This window comes from Erinaceus europaeus, chromosome 1 (assembly GCF_950295315.1).
Source record: "Erinaceus europaeus chromosome 1, mEriEur2.1, whole genome shotgun sequence".
Taxonomy (NCBI): Eukaryota; Metazoa; Chordata; class Mammalia; order Eulipotyphla; family Erinaceidae; genus Erinaceus; species Erinaceus europaeus.
The window spans coordinates 80,030,802-80,053,108 of NC_080162.1; the positions used below are offsets into that span (position 1 = coordinate 80,030,802).

The window sequence follows — 22,307 nt, forward strand, 5'->3', positions numbered from 1 at the left end:
AAAGCTATCAGGGGAGGGGATGGGATATGGAGATCGGGTGGTGGGAATTGTGTGGAGTTGTACCCCTCCTACCCTATGGTTTTGTTAATTTATCCTTTCTTAAATAAAAAATAAATTTAAATTTTAAAAAAAGAGTCTTAGAGATCACTTGGTGACCATATTTTATCTGGGGGGGGGGATATTTGCTGCTTTCCCTGCTGAACCCCATTCCAACTTTGACACTCTGTGACTCAACAATAAAGCATTCATTGTGAATGAGTGACAGAGAAGTCACTCACTGATAAAATTCTCACTGTGTGCCAAACACTGGACTTCCTGTGCATGATGTCACCTACTGTCATAGCAGGACGATGAAGAAGGGAAGGTTCTAGCTGAGAGAGGGGAAGCCAGCAGGAGCAGAGCAGGGCTGCTTCTTTTCTCTCCATCTCTTAACCTTGAGCTTCACCTGCAGCATGTGGTGACTGGCAGAAAACCCCCTAATGCTACCCTTTCCTAGAGCATTTGATCCCTGTGAAGAAGGGACTTTGATGGTAAACTATAGGCACCAGGTGGATGTGGTGAGAGGTTCCAGGTTAGAGCCAAGGAGCTCAGTATCCTCTTGGGCTGAAGAGGGCCAGAAAGGTGATAAGGCCTTGTTTGTGTATGTTTGTGGGATCTGAGTTTCTCATGAACAATAATCACTGCCAGGCCTCCCCAGCTGGAACCAGAACAGACACAGGGTCAGGGCATGCTGCCTGCTGGGCAGGTATAAGAGGCAGGTAGGAAAGTCTGGAGCCAATTAAAGCAGAGATGCCATCCACCTACCAGCAGACCAGGCTGTAGAGCAGAAGCTGTTGCAGGCAGACCTCCAGATGGTCAGGGCTGGCTCTGGATGTGGCCTGTTGTCTAGAGGATCAGGGAAATCTGTTAAGGAAAAGATCAGTCTGGACAGACTAGAGAAGATCCTATATGCCAGAACACAGCAGGGTGAGTACATTTTTATAGTTATTATTTTTATTTTTTATTTTTTCACCAGAGCTCTGCTCAACTTTAGCTTCTAGCAGTACTGGGGTTTAAACTTGGAACCTTTGGTGCCACAGACCTGAAGACCTTTTTGAATAGCCACTATGCTCTCTCCTACACTTCCATAGTGCTTGCCTTTCTAGTCACCCCTACAAGTGTCTGAGTGACTGATTGTCCCAGAGTTGTTCAGGTTGAGACTGAGATTCAAGTACTGGATTTCTCAGAGTGGCAGTGGATGTGTGTGTAGCAATAAGCATTGTCATGTATTCAGCATTCACCAGACTCCAAGTACTTTAAATTGTTTCACCAGATTGAGGATGGAGACCTAGTTCTTCATGCATTTTCTTAATTTTTTTGATTGCTTTCTTTTTAAAAATTTTCTTTTAATATCTATTTATTCATTCCCTTTTGTTGCCCTTATTGTTTTATTGTTGTAGTTATTATTGTTGTTGCTGTTGGATAGGACAGAGAGAAATGGAGAGAGGAGGGGGAAGACAGAGAGGGGGAGAGGAAGATAGACACCTGCAGATCTGCTTCACCGCTTGTAAAGCAACTCCCCTGCAGGTGGGGAGCCAGGGCTCGAACCCGGATCCTTACACTGGTCCTTGCGCTTTGCGCTACCTGCGCTTAACCTGCTGCACTACAGCACGACTCCCAATTAACTTTTTTAACTTAAAATTTTTTTATTTAAAAAACTGCTAAAACTTAATTTTTGTAATGATACATCTGTTGCCTTGATGCCTCCCCTGTATATACAGTTCATTGAGCCAGGACAGTCCTGTCAAACTTAAAATTTTTAATACAAATGATAGAGTAAATAAATCTAAATAAATAAATCCTTTTCTTTTTCCAAAGTGGTCTAAGAGGTGGCTCAGTAGACAAGGGTTTGGACTTTTAGACATGGGTCTCAAATTTGACCTCCAGCATCACATGTGCCAGACTGATATTCTGGCTCTCTCTGTTGACCCTCACATAGATAAATAAATAAATCTTAAACAGAAAAAGTGGGGCAGGGAAGACAGTGTAGTGGTTATGAAAAGACTTTCAAGGGCCTAAGGAGATAACATGTGATTATACAAAAAGCCTTTTATGCCTGAGGCACCAAAGGTCCCAGGTTCAATTCCCAGCACCACTATAAACCAGAGCTGAGAAGTACTCAGGTCTCTTTCTTTCTGTATCTCTGTTTCTCAATAAAATAAAATAAATGAAATGCATTTTTAAAATGAGAGATGGGGAGATGAGAGAGAAAACCAGACCATCACTGTCATATTAGATATCAAATACTGAAGTCAGCACCCCATGCTTGAGAGTCCAATGCTTCATCTCTGGACCACCATCTTCATTAACTCTTGCAACAGCCCTATGAGGTAGACATTAATGTTTACAGGTGATGATACTGATCAGAGATGTTAAGTTTCTCAAAGTTACACAGAAAGTAAGTGGCAAAACCAGAATTTGAAGAACCTATACCCTTAACCACTATGTTATACTGTTGTGTATTTAGCTAAGTCCCTTCTGTTTTCTATGCTGTGATTTCTTCTTCTTATTATTTTTTATTATTTTTATTTATTTCCTTTTGTTGCCCTTGTTGTAGTTATTGATGTCATCGTTGTTGGATAGGACAGAGAAATAGAGAGAGGAGGGAAAGACAGAGGGGAGAGAAAGATAGACACCTGCAGACTTGCTTCACCACTTGTGAAGCGAGTCCCCTGCAGCTGGGGTTTGAACCGGGATCCTTCCCGGTCCTTGCGCTTTGCACCATGTGCGCTTAACCAGCTGCGCTACCACCCAACGCCCCCTTCTGTTTTCTAAATGGCAGTTTCCTTTTCTGTAGTCTGAAGGTGCGAGAGATGATGATCAGAAAAAAATTATCCTGAGATTTCTTACAGGCACCTGGATGTGGTGTTGTTAAAATTCGGGGAGAGCCTACAACAATGTGGGTCAGTTGAAAGCACAGAGAAGTCTTGTTAGAAACATTTATCAAGGGGGCAGGTGGTAGCACACCTGATTTAGCATACACATTATAGTGCACAGCGACCTAGGTTCAAGTCCCTGATCCCCACCTTCAGGAAGAAAGCTTCATGAGTGGTAAGGTGGGGCTGCAGGTGTCTGTCTTTCTCCCTCTCTACCTCTCCCTCCTCTCTCAACTTCTCTGTCTCTATCCAGTAATAAAAAAAAAATTTTAAAGAAACATTTATCAAGAACTATGAGGGCAGCACCACCATAAGCCAGAGATGAGCAGTGCTCTGTTCTCCCTTTCTCTTATTAAAATCAATAAATATTTAAAAAATCAATAAAGTATTAAAATAAATAAATATTTAGATAATAATAATAATAATAAAGTGTTGAATCTAAAATGATGGGGTCCTGAGTTTGGTCCTCAGCATCACATAATGTCCTGGTTCTCATAAATAAAAAATAAATAAATACATTTTTAACAAAACAGAAAAATACTATTAGGGGCTGAAAAATTCTGAGAGGGCAGAATTTACCAATAGCATAATAGTTATGCAATAGCAATTACCAATAGCAATTACCAATAGCAACTACCAATAGCAATGCAATTACCAATAGCATAATAGTTATGCAAAGAGATGCCTCATATCTGAGGCTCCAAAGTCCCAGGTTCAAACCCCCACACCACCATCATCCAGAGCTGAGCAGTGCTCTAGTAAAAAGAGAAAGAGAAGAAATTCTGAGAGATGGAATTGTGAAATGTTTTTAAATTTGTCACCAAGGTTATCTCTGGGGCTTGGTGTCTGCACAACAAAACAACAAATCCACTGCTCCCAGTGGCCACTTTTTCCATTTTTTTTCTTTCTCTTTTTCTTCTTTATTTGATAGGACAGAGGCAAAATTGAGAGAAGGAAAGGAAGAGAGAGAGGAGAAAGAAAGGGAGAGAGAGAAAGAAGAAAAAAGAGAGGAAGTTTTGGTGGTAGCACAGCGGGTTAAGCGCACATGGCACAAAGCACAAGGACCTGAGCAAGGATCCTGGTTTGAGCCCCCGGCTCCCCACCTGCAGGGGAGTCACTTCACAGGCGGTGAAGCAGGTCTGCAGGTGTCTTTCTCTCCCCCTCTGTCTCCCTCCTCTCTCCATTTCTCTCTGTCCTATCCAACAACGATGACAATAACAATAATAACTACAACAATGAAAAACAAGGACAACAAAAAGGGAAAAAATAAATAAATACTAGAAAAAAAATTTTTTTAAATGAAGAAAAGAGAGAGACCTGCAGCACTTACTTCACTGCTCACGAAGCATCCCCCTCTGCAGGTGGGGATAGGTTTTGAACTGGGTCCTTACTCATGGAAATATGTGTGCTCAGGTGTACCACTGTGACCTGGCCCATATTTTTATATTTTCTTTTAAATTTTACTTATTATCTTTATTTATTTATTTATTGGTTAGAGACAGCCAGAAATTGAGAGGGAAGCGGGGCTGATAGGGAGAGAGACAAAGAGACACCTGCAGCCCTGCTTCACCACTCGTGAAGCTCTCCCCCTGCAGGTGGGGACTGGGGGCCCAAACCTGGTTCCTTGAGCACTGTAACGTGTGCTCAACCAGGTGCGCCACCACCTGGCCCCTGTATTTTTCTTTATTCTTATCTAGATTCTCCCAATTTGCTACAAAAAGCATGTGTTAGTTCAATTTAAAATTTATTATTTATATAATAATAATCATCACCAGAACAAGACTCTGGCACATGCAGTGTCAGTATACCTTGGGACCTCATGCATGTTAAGTCAGGTGTTCTACCCACTGTGAACTTCCCACACCACCAACTATTGTTTTTGTTTTTTTAATAAGAAAAATGAAGTTTTTTGGTTTTTTTTTTTTTTTCAGTTCTTCTGGTCCAGGCTTAACCCTTCTCAAGCCTCTGTTATAATGTATTCATTGACTTTGAGAGGATGCCAATACTATGAGTTTCTCTGAAATGATCTTGTCCAACCTGTTATATGCGGTGAATCGGAACCCTAAGGGTACAAGGGGGCTTACCCAAGTTTGCTTGGAGAACCAGAGGCTCAAGACATTGAGCCTGGGACCCTGGCACCTGCCATTGTTCCACAGGCTCCCCAAAAAACAAGGAGATGGAAGAAAATCACAAATAGAATTCACTGTCCGGCTAGTGTGTCTGACACTAGCTGTAACTGAAGTCTTGAATACGCAGTGAGTGTGCCTGATGTCACAGACCCACCCACAAGTTGACCTGGAAGTGACAGAGAAGAGAGGGCAAAGGGCAACTTCGGAGTAAACTAGGTGTGACCCAGGTTTCTCTCTCCGATTGCTAAGTCTTAACCCAATGGTGCTTCCTCCCTGCCAGGGCTGAGGACCCACAGCAGGCCGCTGGGCTCAGATAGGAAGATGAAAAGCCACTGGCGTTACATTAGGCTGGTAAGGGGGTCAGGGAGGGAGCAGGTTGGGTTGGGGTTTGCAGGCTCCCGGGCAAGGATGATAAGGTTTGGAAGAAGTAGAAGCTGGTATTTCTTTGTCCTTTGGTTCACCAAGTCTCTTTGTGTCTGCACAGTCCAGTCAGGTGGAGGACATTCCGTCTGCAAAAGAAAGTGATGAAGAGGAAGAGGAGAAGGCAGCCCCAGTTTCACCTATGGCTTCTGAAGATGCCATGGAGCCTCAGCTGACAGAAGCCAGTCAGGTTCTGGGAGCCTCAGAAATTAGGCAGGTTCGGGCAAGGCCCAAAGCCTTTGGATTTCAGCCCTAAATCTCAGGGTCCCAGCACCCTGCCCTGCTCCAGACAGGTCAGGGGAAACTCTGAGACCATTCCTGCTCTCTCCCTAGTTCATTGTGTCATTGTATCACCTTGGGCAAATCATTTCTCCTCTGTAAACTTTTCTTTTTCTTCTTGTGAAATGATCCAGTAGTACTAATGCCTCCCTCTTAAGGATAAAACAAAATAAGCTAATTCTTAAGTAGAACCAGTCATTGGTAACTGAAGTCAAAATTGGGGTGGGGTAGGAAGATGAAGCTGGGGGACTGGGGAGGAGAATTGAGCACTTCTTTTTTTTTCTTTCCTTCTCTCTCTCTCTCTCTCTCTCTTTTTCTCTTTTTAACAGAGCATTGAGCAGCTCTGGTTTATGGTGGTCCAGGGTTATTGCTGAGGTTCAGTGCCTGTACTACGAATCTACTGCTCCTGGAGGCCATCTTTTCCCATTTTGTTGCCCTTGGTATTGTTGCTGTTGTTGTTGGATAGGACAGAGAGGAAGCGATGACAGAGAGGGAAGAGAAAGATAGACACCTGCAGATCTGCTTCACTGTTTGTGAAGCGAGCACCCTGCAGGTGGGGAGCCAGGGACTCAAACCTAGATCCTTGTGCTTTGTGCCATGTGCACTTAACCCGCTGTGCTACCACCCAGCTCCCCACTTTATCTATTTTCTATTTGGTAAGGACCATGAAGAACAAAGAGAGAGGCTTGAGAGACTTGACCTGGTACTAATCCAGATCTGTCAATTAAAAAACCCCATGTGGGTTTTAGGCAACTTTCTTCACACCTCCTTGAGTTTCATTTGTAAGATAGGCATAATAATCCCTCTCTTTTAAAATATATTTATTTATTTATTATTGGATAGAGACAAAGATAATTTCCTTTTTTTTCTTTTTTTTTTTTTTACATAAACACCATTCCCACCACCAAAAGATAATTTTTGAGAAGAGTGGGAGATAGAGAAGGAGAGAGACAGAGAGACACCTGCAGACCTGCTCCTCTGCTTGTGAAGTTTTCCCCCTGCAGGTGGGGACCAGGGGCTTAATCCCTGTCTCTAAAGGCAATTATTAATGGGCATGAAAAGCCCTCTGGAGCACCCCAGGAGGTGGTGCAGTGGCAGAACTTTGGATTTATAAGCATGAGGTCCTGACTTTAGTCTCTGGCACCACATGTACCAGAGTGATACTCTGATGTCTTCCCTCTCTCAAATTCTCTTCCTCCCTCTCAATAAGTCTTCAAAAAAAAATTCCTCTGGAGATAGTAAACTACTCTCTAACCTGTCTAGCCATGTCTGTGGCTATTTTAACCTCAGTTGTTTTGGAACACCCCTACCCCCACCCCCTGGAGATGGTGAAGGAATGAAGGAAGCTGGGTAAAGGGGATCCCTTCGTCACCTTCAGCCCTGTCCTCTACTTCCAGCTCAGCCTTCACCTCCCTGCAAGAATCACTGGACATTCCTGGAGTTTGGCCTTCTGCACATGGAGGGATGGCTTCAGTTTGCAAAACCTGTACAGGCAAATGGAGGGTCACAATGGGCCAGCGCTGCTGGTGCTAAGGGACCAGGATGGGCAGGTGAGCTGGGCTGGAGGTTGCTCTGGGGACTCAGAGAGCCAGTAGGTCCTGCTCCAGGACAACCTTAGGGAAAACAGGGTAGAGTTTTTGCTGATATACCCTGTTGATTGGAAACAAAGGACCAGAGAAGGCACCAGCAGAAGATTCCCGCACTTTACAAGAGGGGCTTTGAGATTTAGTTCTCTGAGATGGAGGGACTCAGGAAGATTTTCAAGGTAGGGCCTGAGCAAGGGAGCTCCTTGCTATGAAGGAACATGCTGGAGCTGGCAGAGACCTCAGGGTTGTCAAAGGACTTCGGTCCTCAAGATACTGTTAGAAAGACTTTGTGCCACAAGGTCAAGAAATTTATTTGCTCTGTCTAGAGTCCCTTCTTTGGCAAAACACCACTAACTGAGGAACTTTCTCTTCATATTATGGTACATTACACTTGTTTTTGTTTGTTTGTTTACAGCAGGCCCTTGAATAACAATGGTTGTTTTGTTCAGTGTTTTTTCATTACAGTGTTGGTGAGGAAAAAAAATTTGATTTCCAACCAGGGCCACTGGCTATGTGGAGCGGGAATACTTGCCCCATGTCAGTGGGTTTTCTTTAGTTTTTCAGTGTGGGAAACTCTTGTTTCTCCCCATATCTCAAACAAGTGCATGTTAGGATGGCAGGTCTGTATTAATTTTCTCACTCTGGGAGTATGGGTTTGAGTGCTCCCTGAAATAGAATGGTGATCTGTCCAGGGCTGGCCTTGTGCCCTGAACTGCTGGTATAGGCTCCACTACAAATGACCCTCATTGGGAGAATTTATTAAGTATTAGGATGACTGGGCTGGAGAGATAGCATAATATAATGGTGATGCCTGAGACACCAAGGAGTTCAGATTCAACCCTCTGTACTACCATAAGCCAGAGCTGGGCAGTGCTCTGATAAATAATAATAATGATGATGATGATGATGATGATGATGATGATGATAACAACAATGTTTAAAAATAAGATTGAATAAAATAAATTAGGAAAGCTGGTTTTGGCTCTTATTTAGAAGTTTTGGGTGTTTATTTTTTCTTTTAATTTTACTTACTAAGACAGAGAAAAAGAGAGAGAAAGAGAAAGAGAGGGGCTGGGTGGTGGCGCCCCTGATTGAGCACACATGTTACAATGCGCAAGGACCCAGGTTCGAGTCCCTGGTCTCCACCTGCAGGAGGAAAGCTTCACAAGTGGTGAAGCAGTGCTGCAGGTGTCTGTCTTGTTTCTCTTTCTCTCTATCCCACTCTTCTCTCTCGATTTCTGGCTCTGTATACCTAATAAGTAAATAAAGAGAATTAAAAAAGAGAGAGAAAGAGAGAGAGAACTGCAGCACTGCTTCACTGCCTGTGAAGTTTCCCCTCTGCAGATGGGAAAGACTTTCATGTCTGAGCTTTTGAGTTCACAAATTTAATCCCTGGCACCACCATTAGCCAGAGCTATGCAGTTCCCTAGTTTAAAAAAAAAGGGGGGGGGGGGAGAAGAGGAGAAGGAAAAAAAACCAGAGTCCTCCAGGAGTGATAGAGTCATGTAGACACAAAGCCCAGATAAATAAATACATCTAAGACCATGTGATTAGTTATTCAGTTCTTCTGGGTTTCACTCATGTATAGGTAAAGTATACATGTTGTTAATAAACTTCCTTTACTTTTTTTTCTTTCTATATGTAGCACTAGGGAATGAACCAAGCATCTCATACATGTGCGATACTGCTAAATGGCCTTCCATATTTTAAAGAATCTATATATGAGGTGGGGGAGAGTTACCAAAACACTGCTTATGGAGTTCCCCCTTGGTGCTATCCATGGTACTCCCAGGTGGTGCTGGGGGTTGAACTCAGGGCCTCAAGCATGGTAAGATGTACTCTTTTTTAAAAAGAATTTATTTATATATGAGAAAGATAGGCAGAGAGAGAAAGAACCAGACATCACTCTGGTACATATGCTGCCAGGGATTGAACTCAGGACCTCATGTTTGAGAATCCATTGCTTTATCCACTGCACCACCTCCCAGACCACAAGATGTACTCTTTACTTTATGAACTATCACCCAGTCCTTATTTTTCTCTTAAAAAAAAAGAGAGAGAGAGATAAAGATAAAGGATGCCGGCCTCTTCATTATCCAGCTCTGCCCCCTGGCCCCCCAGATGCCCTTCTAGAATGAACTTATACTACCAAGTCTGGACAGCAGCTACTAACTCCATTCTAGTAGCAAACTGCAAGATCTTTTGTTTTCCAGATATTTGGGGCCTTCTCCTCTTCAACTATTCGACTCAGCAAAAGCTTCTATGGTACTGGAGAGACATTCCTCTTCTCCTTCTCCCCACAGCTCAAGGTGATATTCCTAAACTTCTGGAGGTGGGATGGAGTGGGGTAGGACAAAGATCCTGGTGGCTCTGAGCTCCAGCTCCTGTGATGGGTCCTCTGGCATCCTTTGATCTTTCCACTGAGGGAATGCAGTAGGGTAGTGGCAGTAGCAGGCATCCTTCCTGCCTTATCCACACTCTATCATCATTAAAAAAGAAAAGTTTTGGGGGTAGTACACCAGGTTAAGCACACATAGTGCGAAGAGCAAGGATCCTGGTTCTAGGCCCTGGCTCCCCACCTGCAGGGAGGTCACTTCATAAGTGGTGAAGCATGTCTGCGGGTGTCTGTCTCTCTTCCCCTCTCTATCTTCCTCTCCTCTCTCAATTTCTCTGTCCTGTCCAACAATAACAATTACAGCAACAACAATGGGAAAAAAGATGGTTTCCAGGAGCAGTGGATTCATAGTGCTGGCACTGAAGCCCCAGCAATAACCCTGGAGGCAAAAAAAAAAATTAGTAAGTCCACAGCAAACACTGAATGGCTCTAAGAAGAGGGATGTTGGGGATGTTGTTTATGAAACACAGGCTGGAAAGAGGTCTAATTACAGGTAAGGCTGTGGGCATGATGGTAGAAAAATGAGTACAGATAAGTGTTGGTTTCAATTTTCTTAGAAAGTACAGGGTAGGGAGTCGCGCAGGTGGCGCAAAGCACAAGGACCAGAGTAAGGATCTGGGTTCAAGCCCCCAGCTCCCCACCTGCAGGGGAGTCGCTTTACAGGCAGTGAAGCAGGTCTGCAGGTATCTATCTTTCTCTCCTCGTCTCTGTCTTCCCCTTCTATCTCCATTTCTCTCTGTCCTATCCAACAACAACGACATCAGTAACAACAACAATGAAAAACAACAAGGGCAGCAAAAGGGAAAATAAATATTAAAAAATTAAAAAAAAGAAAAAACCCTAAAAAAAAAAGTACAGGGTGGGGAGTTGGTCGGTAGCACAGTGGGTTAAGTGCACGTGGTGTAAAGCACAAGGGCTGGAGTAAGGATCCAGGTTTGAGCCCCCTATTTCCCCACCTGCAGGGGAGTTGCTTCACAAGTGGTGAATCAGGTCTGCAGGTGTCTGTCTTTCTCTCCCCATCTCTGTCTTCCCCTCCTCTCTCCACTTTTCTCTGTCCTATACAACAACAACATCAATAATAACTACAACAATAAAACAACAAGGGCAACAAAAGGGAATAAATTTAAAAAAATTAAAAAAAGAAAGTACAGGGTGAGGTGATTGGCTATGAGGATGGTGGGGTGGGTGTTCAGGTGGGGGAAGAGAAGGTATCTAACAGTCAATACAGGAATGGAAAGAGAAGCCTCCTAGAGAAAAGAAGAGAAACTGAAAGACAGTTGGGAATTATTGGCAAGCCAGTTATTCCTCTCCCTCTACTCTCCTTCTCTCCTCTCCTCTTTTCCTTTCTCTCTTCTCTATCCTCCTTCTTTCCTTATTTAATTCAATTTATTTATTTATTGGCTAGAGACAGATAGAATTGATAGGTAAAGAGGAGATAGAGAAGAAAGACACCTGTTGGAGACAGAGAAGAGGAGAGACACTTATGAAGCTTCCTTATAAAGACAGTTACGAAGCTTCCTCCCTTCAGGTGGGGATCGGGGGCTTGAACCCAGGCCCTTGCACATTGTAACATGTGATCAACCAGGTGTGCCACCTTCTGGCCCCTCTTCTTTCCTTTTTCTCTTTAAAGGTTTATTTATTTATATGAGAGAGAACCAGAACATCACTCTGGCACGTGTAACACCAAGGACTGAACTCAGGACCTCATGCTTGAGATTCCAACACCTCATCCACTGTGCCACCTCCTAGGCCACAGATCGCAAATTTCATCCAAACTTTGGGTTTTGCCAAACTGGAGAAGAGAGGGAAAGGAAGGATGAAGGGAGTGAAATACAAAATGGACCACAGAACCTAGACTTGACAGGAAGGAGAGAAAGCCAGAGGGGAACTAGGAAGATAATGAGATGCAGATAGAATCAGTAATAAGGGGTCCCTTGAAACAGACTTGGAGCAGTGATACAAATTGCTGAATAGTGTGTTGGAACATGGGCTATAACAAAGAGGGACATTTGGGTTAGGGAGAAAGAGTAAAAGTTATGCAAAAGACTCTCATCCCTGAGACTCTGAGGTCCCAAGGATCAACCCTCAGCACCACCATAAACCAGAGCTGAGTAGTGCTCTGAAAAAGAAGAAGAAGAAGAAGGAGAAGAAGGAGAAGAAGGAGAAGAAGGAGAAGAAGAAGGAGGAGGAGGAGGAGGAGGAGGAGGAGGAGGAGGGAAAAGAAAAGAAAAGGGGAATCAGTCGGTGGCGCAGCGGGTTAAGCGCACATGGCGCGAAGCACAAGGACCAGTTTAAGGATCCCGATTCCAGCCCCCAGCTCCCCACCTGCAGGGGAGTCACTTCACAGGCGGTGAAGCAGGTCTGCAGGTGTCTATCTTTCCCTCCCCCCTCTGTCTTCCCCTCCTCTCTCCATTTCTCTCTGTCCTATCCAACAACAACAACATCAATAACAACAACAATAATAACTACAACAATAAAACAACAAGGACAACAAAAGGGAATAAATAAATATTTTTTTAAATCTTTAAAAAAAACTTTCTAAAAGAAAAGAAATATTTAAAGTAGACTGGTGGCAATTGGTTCCTAAGTGTGGCTATGGGAAGTATGGTGAGGCAGATGGACAAAAACCAGAAAGGAACTGAGGGATAGGGTTGGGCAGGTTCATATGGTCGGTGAAATTTGCCAGTACTAAGAATTGGGAAGGAGGAGAGGATGGTGAACTACAGCTCAGGTCTTTGATTAAGGACAACTAGTGACTATTATCAGTCCCATCTCAGATGAGAAAGCTGAGGCACAGAAGTTGAGCAACGTGCTTAGGTCACAGAGCTAAATCAGAGGCATGGATAGATGTGGAAGCAGACTCTGGAGCTTAGACAGAGCACTAGCAATAAGCTACCTCTCAAACCAGAGAGGGCCCATGTCTTGAGATACTGCTAGGCTGGGGGAGAAAAGACGATCACAAGATGAGTGGCAAGTGCTGAGAAGAAGCAGAGGAGCACATGCATGAAATGAGGATGCGGATAACCACGGAGATTTCTCAGAGGAAGAGATCAAGTTGGCTTTTGATGACAAATAGAACATCACCAGGTGGTGAAGAACATAGGGACTAGTTATTTTGGAGTGTGTACAAAGGCACAGAACTTGGAGAGAAGAAGCTCATTCAGGAATCTAATAGATGAGTAAGAGGAAAATAGAGTCTGTAAGGAAGGACATACTGTTCTTATTGGCAAGGCATGTCCCTAAGAAATATTTGCTTGGTGAGGGATGGGAGGGTAGATAGCATAATGATTATGCAAAGAGACTCTCATGCTTGAGGCTCCAAATTCCCAGGTTCAATCCCCAGCACCACCATAAGCTAGAGCTGATCAGTGGTCTGGTAATAAATAAATAAATAAATAATATTTGCTTGGCTCAGCAAAATATCTCACTTGGACAATGTGCTGTTTTGCTATGTGCATGACCCAGGTTTGAGCCTGGCCCCTACTGCATTGAAGAAATTTTGCTGTTTTGATATATTTCTCTCAAAGGAAAAAGAAAAAAAAAAGGGGGGGGATATTTGTTTAATGGATGAACTAGTTCCAAGGGATTTAGTTTGCTATTTGAGATTTCTCCTCCAGTATATAGACCAAGATACCTGCAAACACATCCAGCCACATAATCACATGGGCACATAACAAGGAGAAACTCAAAGAGTTATGGCCTAATTATGACATTCCATCTCTTGGAAACCCCTACTTCCCTTTGGTTTTTCTTTAACATTTGTCACCATCTTTGTTTTTTTATTAATGGTTATATTCATATATATATATTTTTTAATATTTATTTCCTTTTGTTGCCCTTGTTTTATTGTTGTTGTTATTAGTATCATCATTGTTGGATAGGACAGAGAAAAATGGAGACAAGAGGGGAAGACAGAGAGGGGGAGAGAAAGATAGACACGCACAGACCTGCTTCACTGCCTGTGAAGCGACTCCCCTGCAAGTGGGGAGCTGGGGGCTCAAACTGGGATCCTTAGACGCCGGTCCTTGTGCTTTGTGCCACCTGCGCTTAAACTACTGCACTACTGCCCAACTTCTGGTTATATATTTTTAATCAATAAGTATTATTCTGGAAGATAGCAAATTTTAAAATTTATTATTGGATAAAGACAAAGAGAAATTGAAAGGGGAGGGGGAGATAGAGAGGGAGAGAGACAGAGACACCTGCAGCCCTCTTTCACCACTCTTGAAGCTTTCCCCCTGCAGGTGGGGACCGAGGGCTTGAACCCGGGTTTTCGAGCACTGTAATGTGAGGGCTTAACCAGGTGCATCATTGCCTAGCCACCATTTAACTTATTTGTCAATCTCCTCCCATTAGAATGAGAATTCCTGAGGCATGATGTTCATTATTATGTTCACTCTTCTATTCATTGTCTAAGATAGTGCCTATTGCTAAATGCTTAAACAGTTGTTGAGTGGGAAGCTGGGTGGTGGTGTACTTGGTAGAGTGCACACATCACGGTGTATAAGGATCTGGATTCAAGCTCCTGGTTCCTAACTGCAGGAGGGCAGCTTCATGTGTGGTAAAGCAGTGTAGCAGGTCTCTCTCTCTCTCTCTCTCTTAGGTATCTCTTTTTCTTTTCTTTTTTTAATTAATTAATTAATTTTCCCTTTGTTTTTGCCCTTGTTGTCTTATTGTTGTAGTCATTATTGTTGTTGTTATTGATGCTTTGTTGTTGGATAGGACAGAGAGAAATGGAGAGAGGAGGGGGAGACAGGGAGAGAGAAAGATAGACACCTGCAGACCTGCTTCACCGCTTGTGAAACGACTTCCCTGCAGGTGGGGAGCCGGGGGCTTGAACCGAGACCCTTATGCCGGTCCTTGTGCTTTGCGCCACCTGCGCTTAACCGCTGCGCTACCGCCCGACTCCCTTTTTCTTTTCTTTTAAAAAATTGTTTTATATATATTTATTTTCCCTTTTGTTGCTCTTGTTTTTTTATTGTTGTTGTAGTTATTGTTGTTGTTATTGATGTTGTCATTGTTGGATAGGACAGAGAGAAATGGAGAGAGTAGGGGAAGACGGGGGGGGTGGGGGGGGTGGGGGGGGGGGGGGGAGGGGGGGGAGAAAGATAGACACCTGCAAGACCTGCTTCACCGCCTGTGAAGCGACTCCCCTGCAGGTGGGGAGCCGGGCGCTCAAACCGGGATCCTTACTCTGGTCCTTGCGCTTCGCGCCACGTGCGCTTAACCCGTTGCGCTACCGCCTGACTCCCAGGTTATCTTTTTTTTTTTTTTAATTATTTATTTCCTTTTGTTGCCCTTGTTGTTTTATTGTAGTTACTACTGATGTCGTCATTGTTGGATATGGCAGAGACAAGTGGAGAGAGGAGGGGAAGACAGGGGGGAGAGAAAGACAGACTCCTGCAGACCTGCTTCATTGCCTGTGAAGCGACTCCCCTGCAGGTGGGGAGGCGGGGGCTCAAACCCCGATCCTTACACCAGTCCTTGCGCTTTGCACCATGTGCACTTAACCCGCTGAGCTACTGCCCGACTCCCTTCTCAATTTCTGTCTCTATTCAAAAAAATAAATGAATAAGTAAAATAGTTGAATGAAGTCCTGAGGTATGGCTCAGAGCCTAAAGCAGTATCTTACCATGCATCAGGTCCTGGGTTTGGTCCCTGATACCATAAAGGAGCACCATGCACAGCAACAAGGGGACTACACGGATGGTGGAGTGGTAATTCAGTTTCTCTCCCTGTCTAAAAATATAGAATAAGTATTGGACCAGGAGGTAATTTAGTGGTATTATGCATATACAACTCCCTGGATTCATTCCCCAACAACAATCACACTAAAAGGAACTGTGGAATGAAAAAATATTTTGTTCTGTTTGTTTTTTTGTAGAGGATATTCTGTCCTAGTCCTAGGACAGAATGGACTATCATCTTTTCAAAAAATGGCTAACTTTTGTCTATCTTACTTTTACTTCCTCGATGTTTTACTTATCTCATGTAGGGGTGGGGGGTGGTAGAGCTCAGCACTATTGTGGCACATACAATGCTGAAAACTTAATCTGGGGCCTCAAACATGTTCTTTCACTAAGCCACTGCCTTGACCATTTGCCAATCTTTAGTTTCTTTTATTTATTTATTCGTTTTTGTTGCCCAGGTTTTTTTAAATTATTATTGTAGTTATTTTTTTAAGATTTTATTTATTTATGAGAAAGATAGGAGGAGAGAGAAAGAACCAGAGACATCACTCTGGCACATGTGCTGCTGAGGATCAAACTCAGGACCTCATGCTTGAGAGTCCAAAGCTTTATCACTGTGCCACCTCCTGGACCACTGTTGTAGTTATTATTGTTATTGTCATTGGATAAGACAGAGAGAAATGGAGAGAGGAGGGGAAGACAGAGAGGGGGCGAGAAATATAGACACCTGCAGACCTGCTTCACCACCTGTGAAGCAACTCCCCTGTAGGTGGGGAGCCAGGGGGCTCGAACTGGGATCCTTGTGCTTTGCGCCACGTGCACTTAACCTACTATGCTACCACCCGACTCCCCAATCTTTAGTTTCTTGAATTAATTAACTTCAGCAGCTTCTTGACTACTACTCCAAGCAGCACATTAAATGGGATCTTTCTTTTGCAGTAACATTTATCTTTTTCAAGATTGAAGGCCATGTTTCTTGATGAAAGAAGTTGAATGATTCTGTTTTCTCATGGTCACTTGTTACCTGTAGGGCTTATCTTTCACTCATTTCTTTTCTTGCTGAAAATTCTGATTGCTCATAGCAGCTTTTCCAACTAACTACAATGATCTACTTATGTGGGCCTTTAAAAAATATTTTTACGTAGTTGGGTGGTAGCTCAGCGGGTTAAGTGCAGGTGGTGCAAAGCTCAAGGACCGGCTTAAGGATCCCAGTTCAAGCTCCTGGCTCCCCCCCTGCAGGGGAGTCGCTTCATAGGTGGTGAAGCACGTCTGTAGGTGTCTGTCTTTCACTCCCCCTCCTCTCTCCATTTCTCTCTGTCCTATCCAACAATGACTACATCAATAACAACAACAATAACTGCAGCAATAATAAAAAACAAGGGCAACAAAAGGGAAAATAAATAAATGATTCAAAATATTAATTTTTTTAATTGGGGGGCCAGGTGGTAGCACAGCAGGTTAAGCACATATGGTGCGGAGCAAGGACTGGCATGGATCCTAGTATGAGCCCCTGGTTCTCCACCTGCGGGGCGGGGGCGTCACTTCACAAGCAGTGCAGCAGGTCTGCAGATGTCTATCTTTCTCTCCCCGTTTTCCCCTCCTCTCTTTATTTCTTTCTGTCCTATCCAACAACAACATCAGCAATAACAACAACCACAACAAGGGCAACAAAAATGGGAAAAAACAGCTTCCAGGAGCAGTGGATTTGTAGTGCAGGCACTGAGGCCTAGCGATAACCCTAGGGGCAAATATATACACACATATATTTATTTATTCCCTTTTGTTGCCCTTGTTGTAATTATTATTGTTGTTGTTACTGATGTCATTGTTGTTGGATAGGACAGAGAGAAATGGAGAGAGGAGGGGAAGACAGGGGGAGAGAGAAAGGTAGATACCTGCAGACCTGCTTCACTACCTGTAAAGGGACTCCCCTGCATGTGGGGAGCTGGGGACTCGAACCAGGGTCCTTACACCTTGCACCACATGCGCTTAACCCGCTGCGCTACTGCCTGACTCCTATATATATATATATATTTTTTTAAACTTTATTTTTATTTATTTTTTAAATTTAATTTTTTGCCTCCAGGGTTATCACTGGGGCTCGGTGCCTGAACTACAAATCCACTGCTCCTGGAGGCTATTTTATTTATTTTTATAATTAAAAAAAATTATTGAGGGGGTTAGGAGGTGCACAGTGGGTTAAGCACAGGTGGCGCAATGCGCAAAGACCTGCGTAAGGATCCCAGTTTGAGCCCCCGGCTCCCTACCTGCAGGGGAGTCGCTTCATAGGCGGTGAAGCAGGTCTGCAGGTGTCTGTCTTTCTCTCCCTCTCTCTGTCTTCCCTTCCTCTCTCCATTTCTTTCTGTCCTATCCAACAACGACAACAATAAAAAAAATGTATTTATTCCCTTTTGTTGCCCTTGTTGTTTTACTATATATATATATATATATATGTGTGTATGTATGTATGTATATGTATATAATTAGGGGCTGGGTGGTAGTGCAGAGAGTTAAGCACACATGGCGTAAAGCACAAGGACCGGAGCTTAAGAATCCCAGTTCAAACGCTGGCTCCCCACCTACAGGAGGGTCACTTAGCAACATGAAGCACGTCTACAGATGTCTATCTTTCTCTCCCCGTCTTCCCCTCCTCTCTCGATTTCTCTCCGTCCTATCCAACAATGGGGGGTGGGGGAGATGGCTGCCAGGAGCAGTGGATTCATAGTGCAGGCACCAAGCCCCAGCAATAACCCTGGAGGCAAATACACATAGTGGTAGTCAAGCCTTTTATTTAGGGTAGATCCTGCAGGATTTGCTGAGGAATTAGGTGTGAAGTGGTACTGGAGGTGGGTAGTGGGTAGGCTTGGTGTTAGCTTCTACGAGAAATGAGTTATGGGAGCTGGGTGGTGGCATACCTGGTTGAGTGCACACATTACAGAACACAGGGACCCAGGTTCAAGCCCCCTGTCCCTTTCCTGCAGGAGGAAAGCTTTGCAAGTGGTGAAATGGGGCTGCAGGTGTCTCTCTCTCTCCTCTATCTCCCTCTTCCCTCTCAATTTCTGGCCGTCTTTACCCAATAAAGATAACTTTTAAAAATAGAGGAAAATAAACCTTAAAAAATGAGTTATTAGGGACCACTTTCTAATCTCGACTTTCCTCATTCTCTCTCTAGGTTTGAAAGCACAGAGCTCTAGAAGGGTCTGGTTTATTCATAAGCAGAGGGGCTTGGGGCATTCAGACTGGAGACTAGAAATAACAAACTCAAGTTAGGAACCCACAGTACCTTGTGCCTTTGAGCTTAGTCTATTCCCTCCTCAATACTGCCATCTAGTGGTGAAGAGTTAAGCTGCACAGGCAGAACTAAACTGGTTCAGTAATTGGAGCCAATCCCTTTCATCCTAGGTCTTTAAGTGGACAGGAAGAAACTCTTTCTTCGTGAAAGGAGACTTGGATTCACTGATGATAGGCAGTGGCAGGTATGTGTTTCACTCCTTCCTGAGTCGCTGGGGGGAGGACTGTGTTCTGGTCCCTTCCCTCTCGTTTGGGAATACTGGGTTAGCTTGAAGACAAAAGGGGGAGACAGGTAGTTAACTTTCAAGCTTCTCACTTTGACATCTTCAGGCCCTGCCACATCCTCAACCTCATTCTGCTCTAAATTAGCACTGAGGGAAAAGGATGTGCTTATGATTGCCCACATCTTAGTCTGAATTTAAGTAACTTTGAGAACATTCTACATAGGATGGTTGAATGAAGTTAGAGTTAAGGGATGAGTAGGTCTCAAATTTACCTGTCAGGTTCACAATCCTAGGAACTGTAACTCAATGGAAGGAAGGAAGGCAGGCAGGCTTAGGAAAAAAAAAAAAAGAGAAAGAAAAAAGGAGGAGGAGGAAGGGAGGGAGGGAGGGAGGGGGAGTGTGTGTGTGTGTGTAGGTAGCAGTGGAGATATATGAAGTGGGTTAGGAAGAAAAAGAGCTTTGTTTCTGATATGACCAGAAAGAAAATCTCATACTGAGGGCAAAGACGAAAGCATTGCTTGGTTAGTACCAGGCAAGTTGTTTGTTCTCCCAAATGCTTGAAAAGCTTCCATTGATCCCCAATAAAGAAATAAAAAAAAAAGAAAAAAAAAAGCTTCCATTGAGAGGAAGCTTGGCACAGAACACACCAACCATTACTGATTTGCAATAACCCACTTCCCAGCTGCAGTCTGTTTCCTGTCAAATGAGGGAATTAGAATGGATGCTTTCTGAACTGTGTGGGGCTGAGTTCACACCTGAAATTTACTCCTTTGCATTTTAACATTCCAAATGTTCTAACGCTAGATTGTAGCTCTCTACATTTATTGAAATAACTGAATAATAATAGTAATAATAAAGCAAGCTTTAACTCCAGTGCGGAATTGCATGTGGAGTACCTAGTTATTCAGGATAAACCAGGTAATGGGAAGATGAAACGGGCAAAATACGGCTGTAGTATGGTCAAGAGTCAAGGAAATGAATCTCACAGTAATCAACACCCAGGAAGGATCCAAGTCAAGACTTTGCTCTTCTTTCTTTTTTTTTTTTTTTTTTTTTTAATTTTTTATTTAAGAAAGGATTAGTGAACAAAAGCATAAGGTAGGAGGGGTACAACTCCACACAATTCCCAACACCCAATCCCCATAACCCACCCCCTCCCCTGATAGCTTTCCCACTCTCTATCCCTCTGGGAGCATGGACTCAGGGTCGTTGAGGGATGCAGAAGGTAGAAGGTCTGGCTTCTGTAATTGCTTCCCCGCTGAACATGGGCGTTGACTGGTCGGTCCATACCCCCAGTCTGCCTCTCTCTTTCCCTAGTAGGGTGTGACTCTGGGGAATTTGCTCTTCTTTCTAGTGGCCAGTTTGGACTGTGGTTGGATGGAGATTTGTATCACGGGGGAAGCCATCCCTGTGCGACCTTTAACAATGAGGTACTGGCGCGGCAGGAACATTTCTGCATCAAGGAGCTGGAGGCCTGGGTTCTGAGCTGATGCCGCATGGCGGACAGCTTCCTGAGGCCAAAGGTGGTCAGATCTTCTCATGGATGTATTAAAAGCAACACACCCAGCCTAAAAACGGATGGCCAAATGTCCTAGTGTTGCCTGTGGCTTTGAGCTAACCTCTTAATAGTCTGGAGACAAAAGACAGGCCTGGGTCAGGCACTGCTCTCTAGAAGAGATAACTATGAAGGAAGGAAAAGGAACTTACGTCTCACCCTGAGCAGTGCAAAGTCCCTCATGGCAACTGTATTTTAAGAAATTATACAGATACTTGATCTCACTCATATGTGGACTATAAGAAAACAAAGGAACAGACCAATCAATCCAAAGTTAACCCATGGATCTGAACCACAGGAGGCTGCTGGAGGCAGAAGGTGGAGGGTATCCAATGATGGTGGGAGAGGGAACTTTGGTGGTGGGCATGGTGTGAGAACTTTTGAAGAGGTGTGACAAAGCACTTCTGAAATATGTATAATAATGTAAAACAATGTTATCTAAAAGATTGTAAAAAAGAAAAAAATGATACAATGAATACATGTTTATTATTGAAAAGACAAACAAAATTAAATTTCTGCCCTTGAAACGCTAACATTTTCATATATATCCTTTTAGATTTTAAGCAATGTCTTATGAGGATATATATATATATATATATATATATATATATGGAAAATGGGACTACTGTTTTGGAAATTATGTTTATTTTTATTATTATTTTTTACCAGAGCACTGCTCAGCTCCGGCTTATGGTGGTACGGGGGATTGAACCTGGGACTTTGGAGCCTTAGGCACGAGAATATCTTTGCATAACCATTATGCTATCTACCCCCGCCCTTATTTTTATTTTCTTAAAGATAGAGATAGAGAGGTAGAGGGCGTGAAGGAGCCCACAGCACCAAAGCTTCCTTCAATATGGTGGTGGTGGTTGGTGGTGAGGGGGCGTGAATCTATGTCACAGAAAAGCAACACACTTCCAAGTGAGCTATTTTGCCGGCTTTTAGAAATTATTTTTATTTATTTATTTTGCCTCCAGGGTTATCGCTGGGGCTCTCTGCCTGCACTATGAATCCACTGCTCCTGGAGGCCTCTTTTTTTCCTTTTGTTGCCCTTGTTGTTTGTCGTCATCATCATTTTTGATTTGTTGTTGCTGTTGTTGTTGTTGGATAGGACAGAGAAAAACCGAGAGAGGAGGGGAAGACAAAGAAGGGGAGAGAAATATAGACACCTGCAGACCTACTTCACCACCTGTGAAGTGACACCCCTGCAGGTGGGGGGGCCGGGAGCTCTAACCAGGATCTCTACGCCAGTACATGGGCTTTGCGCCACCTGTGCTTAACCCACCGCCAACCCCCAGAAATTATCTTAAAGAACATTGTCAAACTACAAACACCAGGACTCGGCCAGTGAAGCCAATAAAGACTGCACTAACGCCATTCTTTCTCTCTAAAACAGTAACGGCTTAATGCCTGCCACTAGAATGACAGGTTGCTTAAAAACTTTATCTTTGGTGGTAGTGCAGTGGGTTAAGTGCACGAGGCACAAAGCGCAAGGACCAGCATAATTATCCCAGTCCCCAGCTCCCCACCTGCAGGGGAGTAGCTTTGCAAGCCGTGAAGCAGGTCTGCAGGCGTCTATCTTTCTCTCCCCCTCTCTGTTTTCCCCTTCATTTCTCTCTGTCCTATCCAACAATGACAATATCAATAACAACAACAATAAAAACAAGGACAACAAAAGGGAAAATAAATTTTAAAAATCTTTATAAGGAAGATATGAAATCAACAAATGAATAATATGTATATTTGGTAGATTGGAACCTCAAGAAGATTAAAGGATGTTTTCTGGCACAATAGTATTGCAGAAAACTAAGAAAAACATATTA

The 22,307-nt window shown here is 43.6% G+C and overlaps 1 protein-coding gene across 1 annotated transcript; it reads left to right on the forward strand.

The window, feature by feature from the left end:
* The first annotated feature begins 538 nt into the window (after nt 1-538).
* On the forward strand, nt 539-21,017 carry TLDC2 (TBC/LysM-associated domain containing 2). The gene is made up of 7 exons (XM_007518470.3): nt 539-966; nt 5,325-5,395; nt 5,529-5,681; nt 7,141-7,293; nt 9,543-9,638; nt 18,817-18,890; nt 20,284-21,017. Exons 1-7 carry the CDS (start codon nt 852-854, stop codon nt 20,417-20,419), a joined length of 798 nt encoding a protein of 265 aa, XP_007518532.2. The 5' UTR covers nt 539-851; the 3' UTR covers nt 20,420-21,017.
* Nucleotides 21,018-22,307: the final 1,290 nt, after the last annotated feature.

Bases quoted from the DNA above. Each gene is read 5' to 3' on its own strand.
- TLDC2 (XM_007518470.3), top strand. From the start codon at position 852: ATGGTCAGGGCTGGCTCTGGATGTGGCCTGTTGTCTAGAGGATCAGGG. The intron at 7,294-9,542 runs GTGAGCTGGGCT...TTTGTTTTCCAG, and splicing joins TAAGGGACCAGGATGGGCAG to ATATTTGGGGCCTTCTCCTC. The intron at 9,639-18,816 runs GTGATATTCCTA...CTTTCATCCTAG, and splicing joins CCTTCTCCCCACAGCTCAAG to GTCTTTAAGTGGACAGGAAG.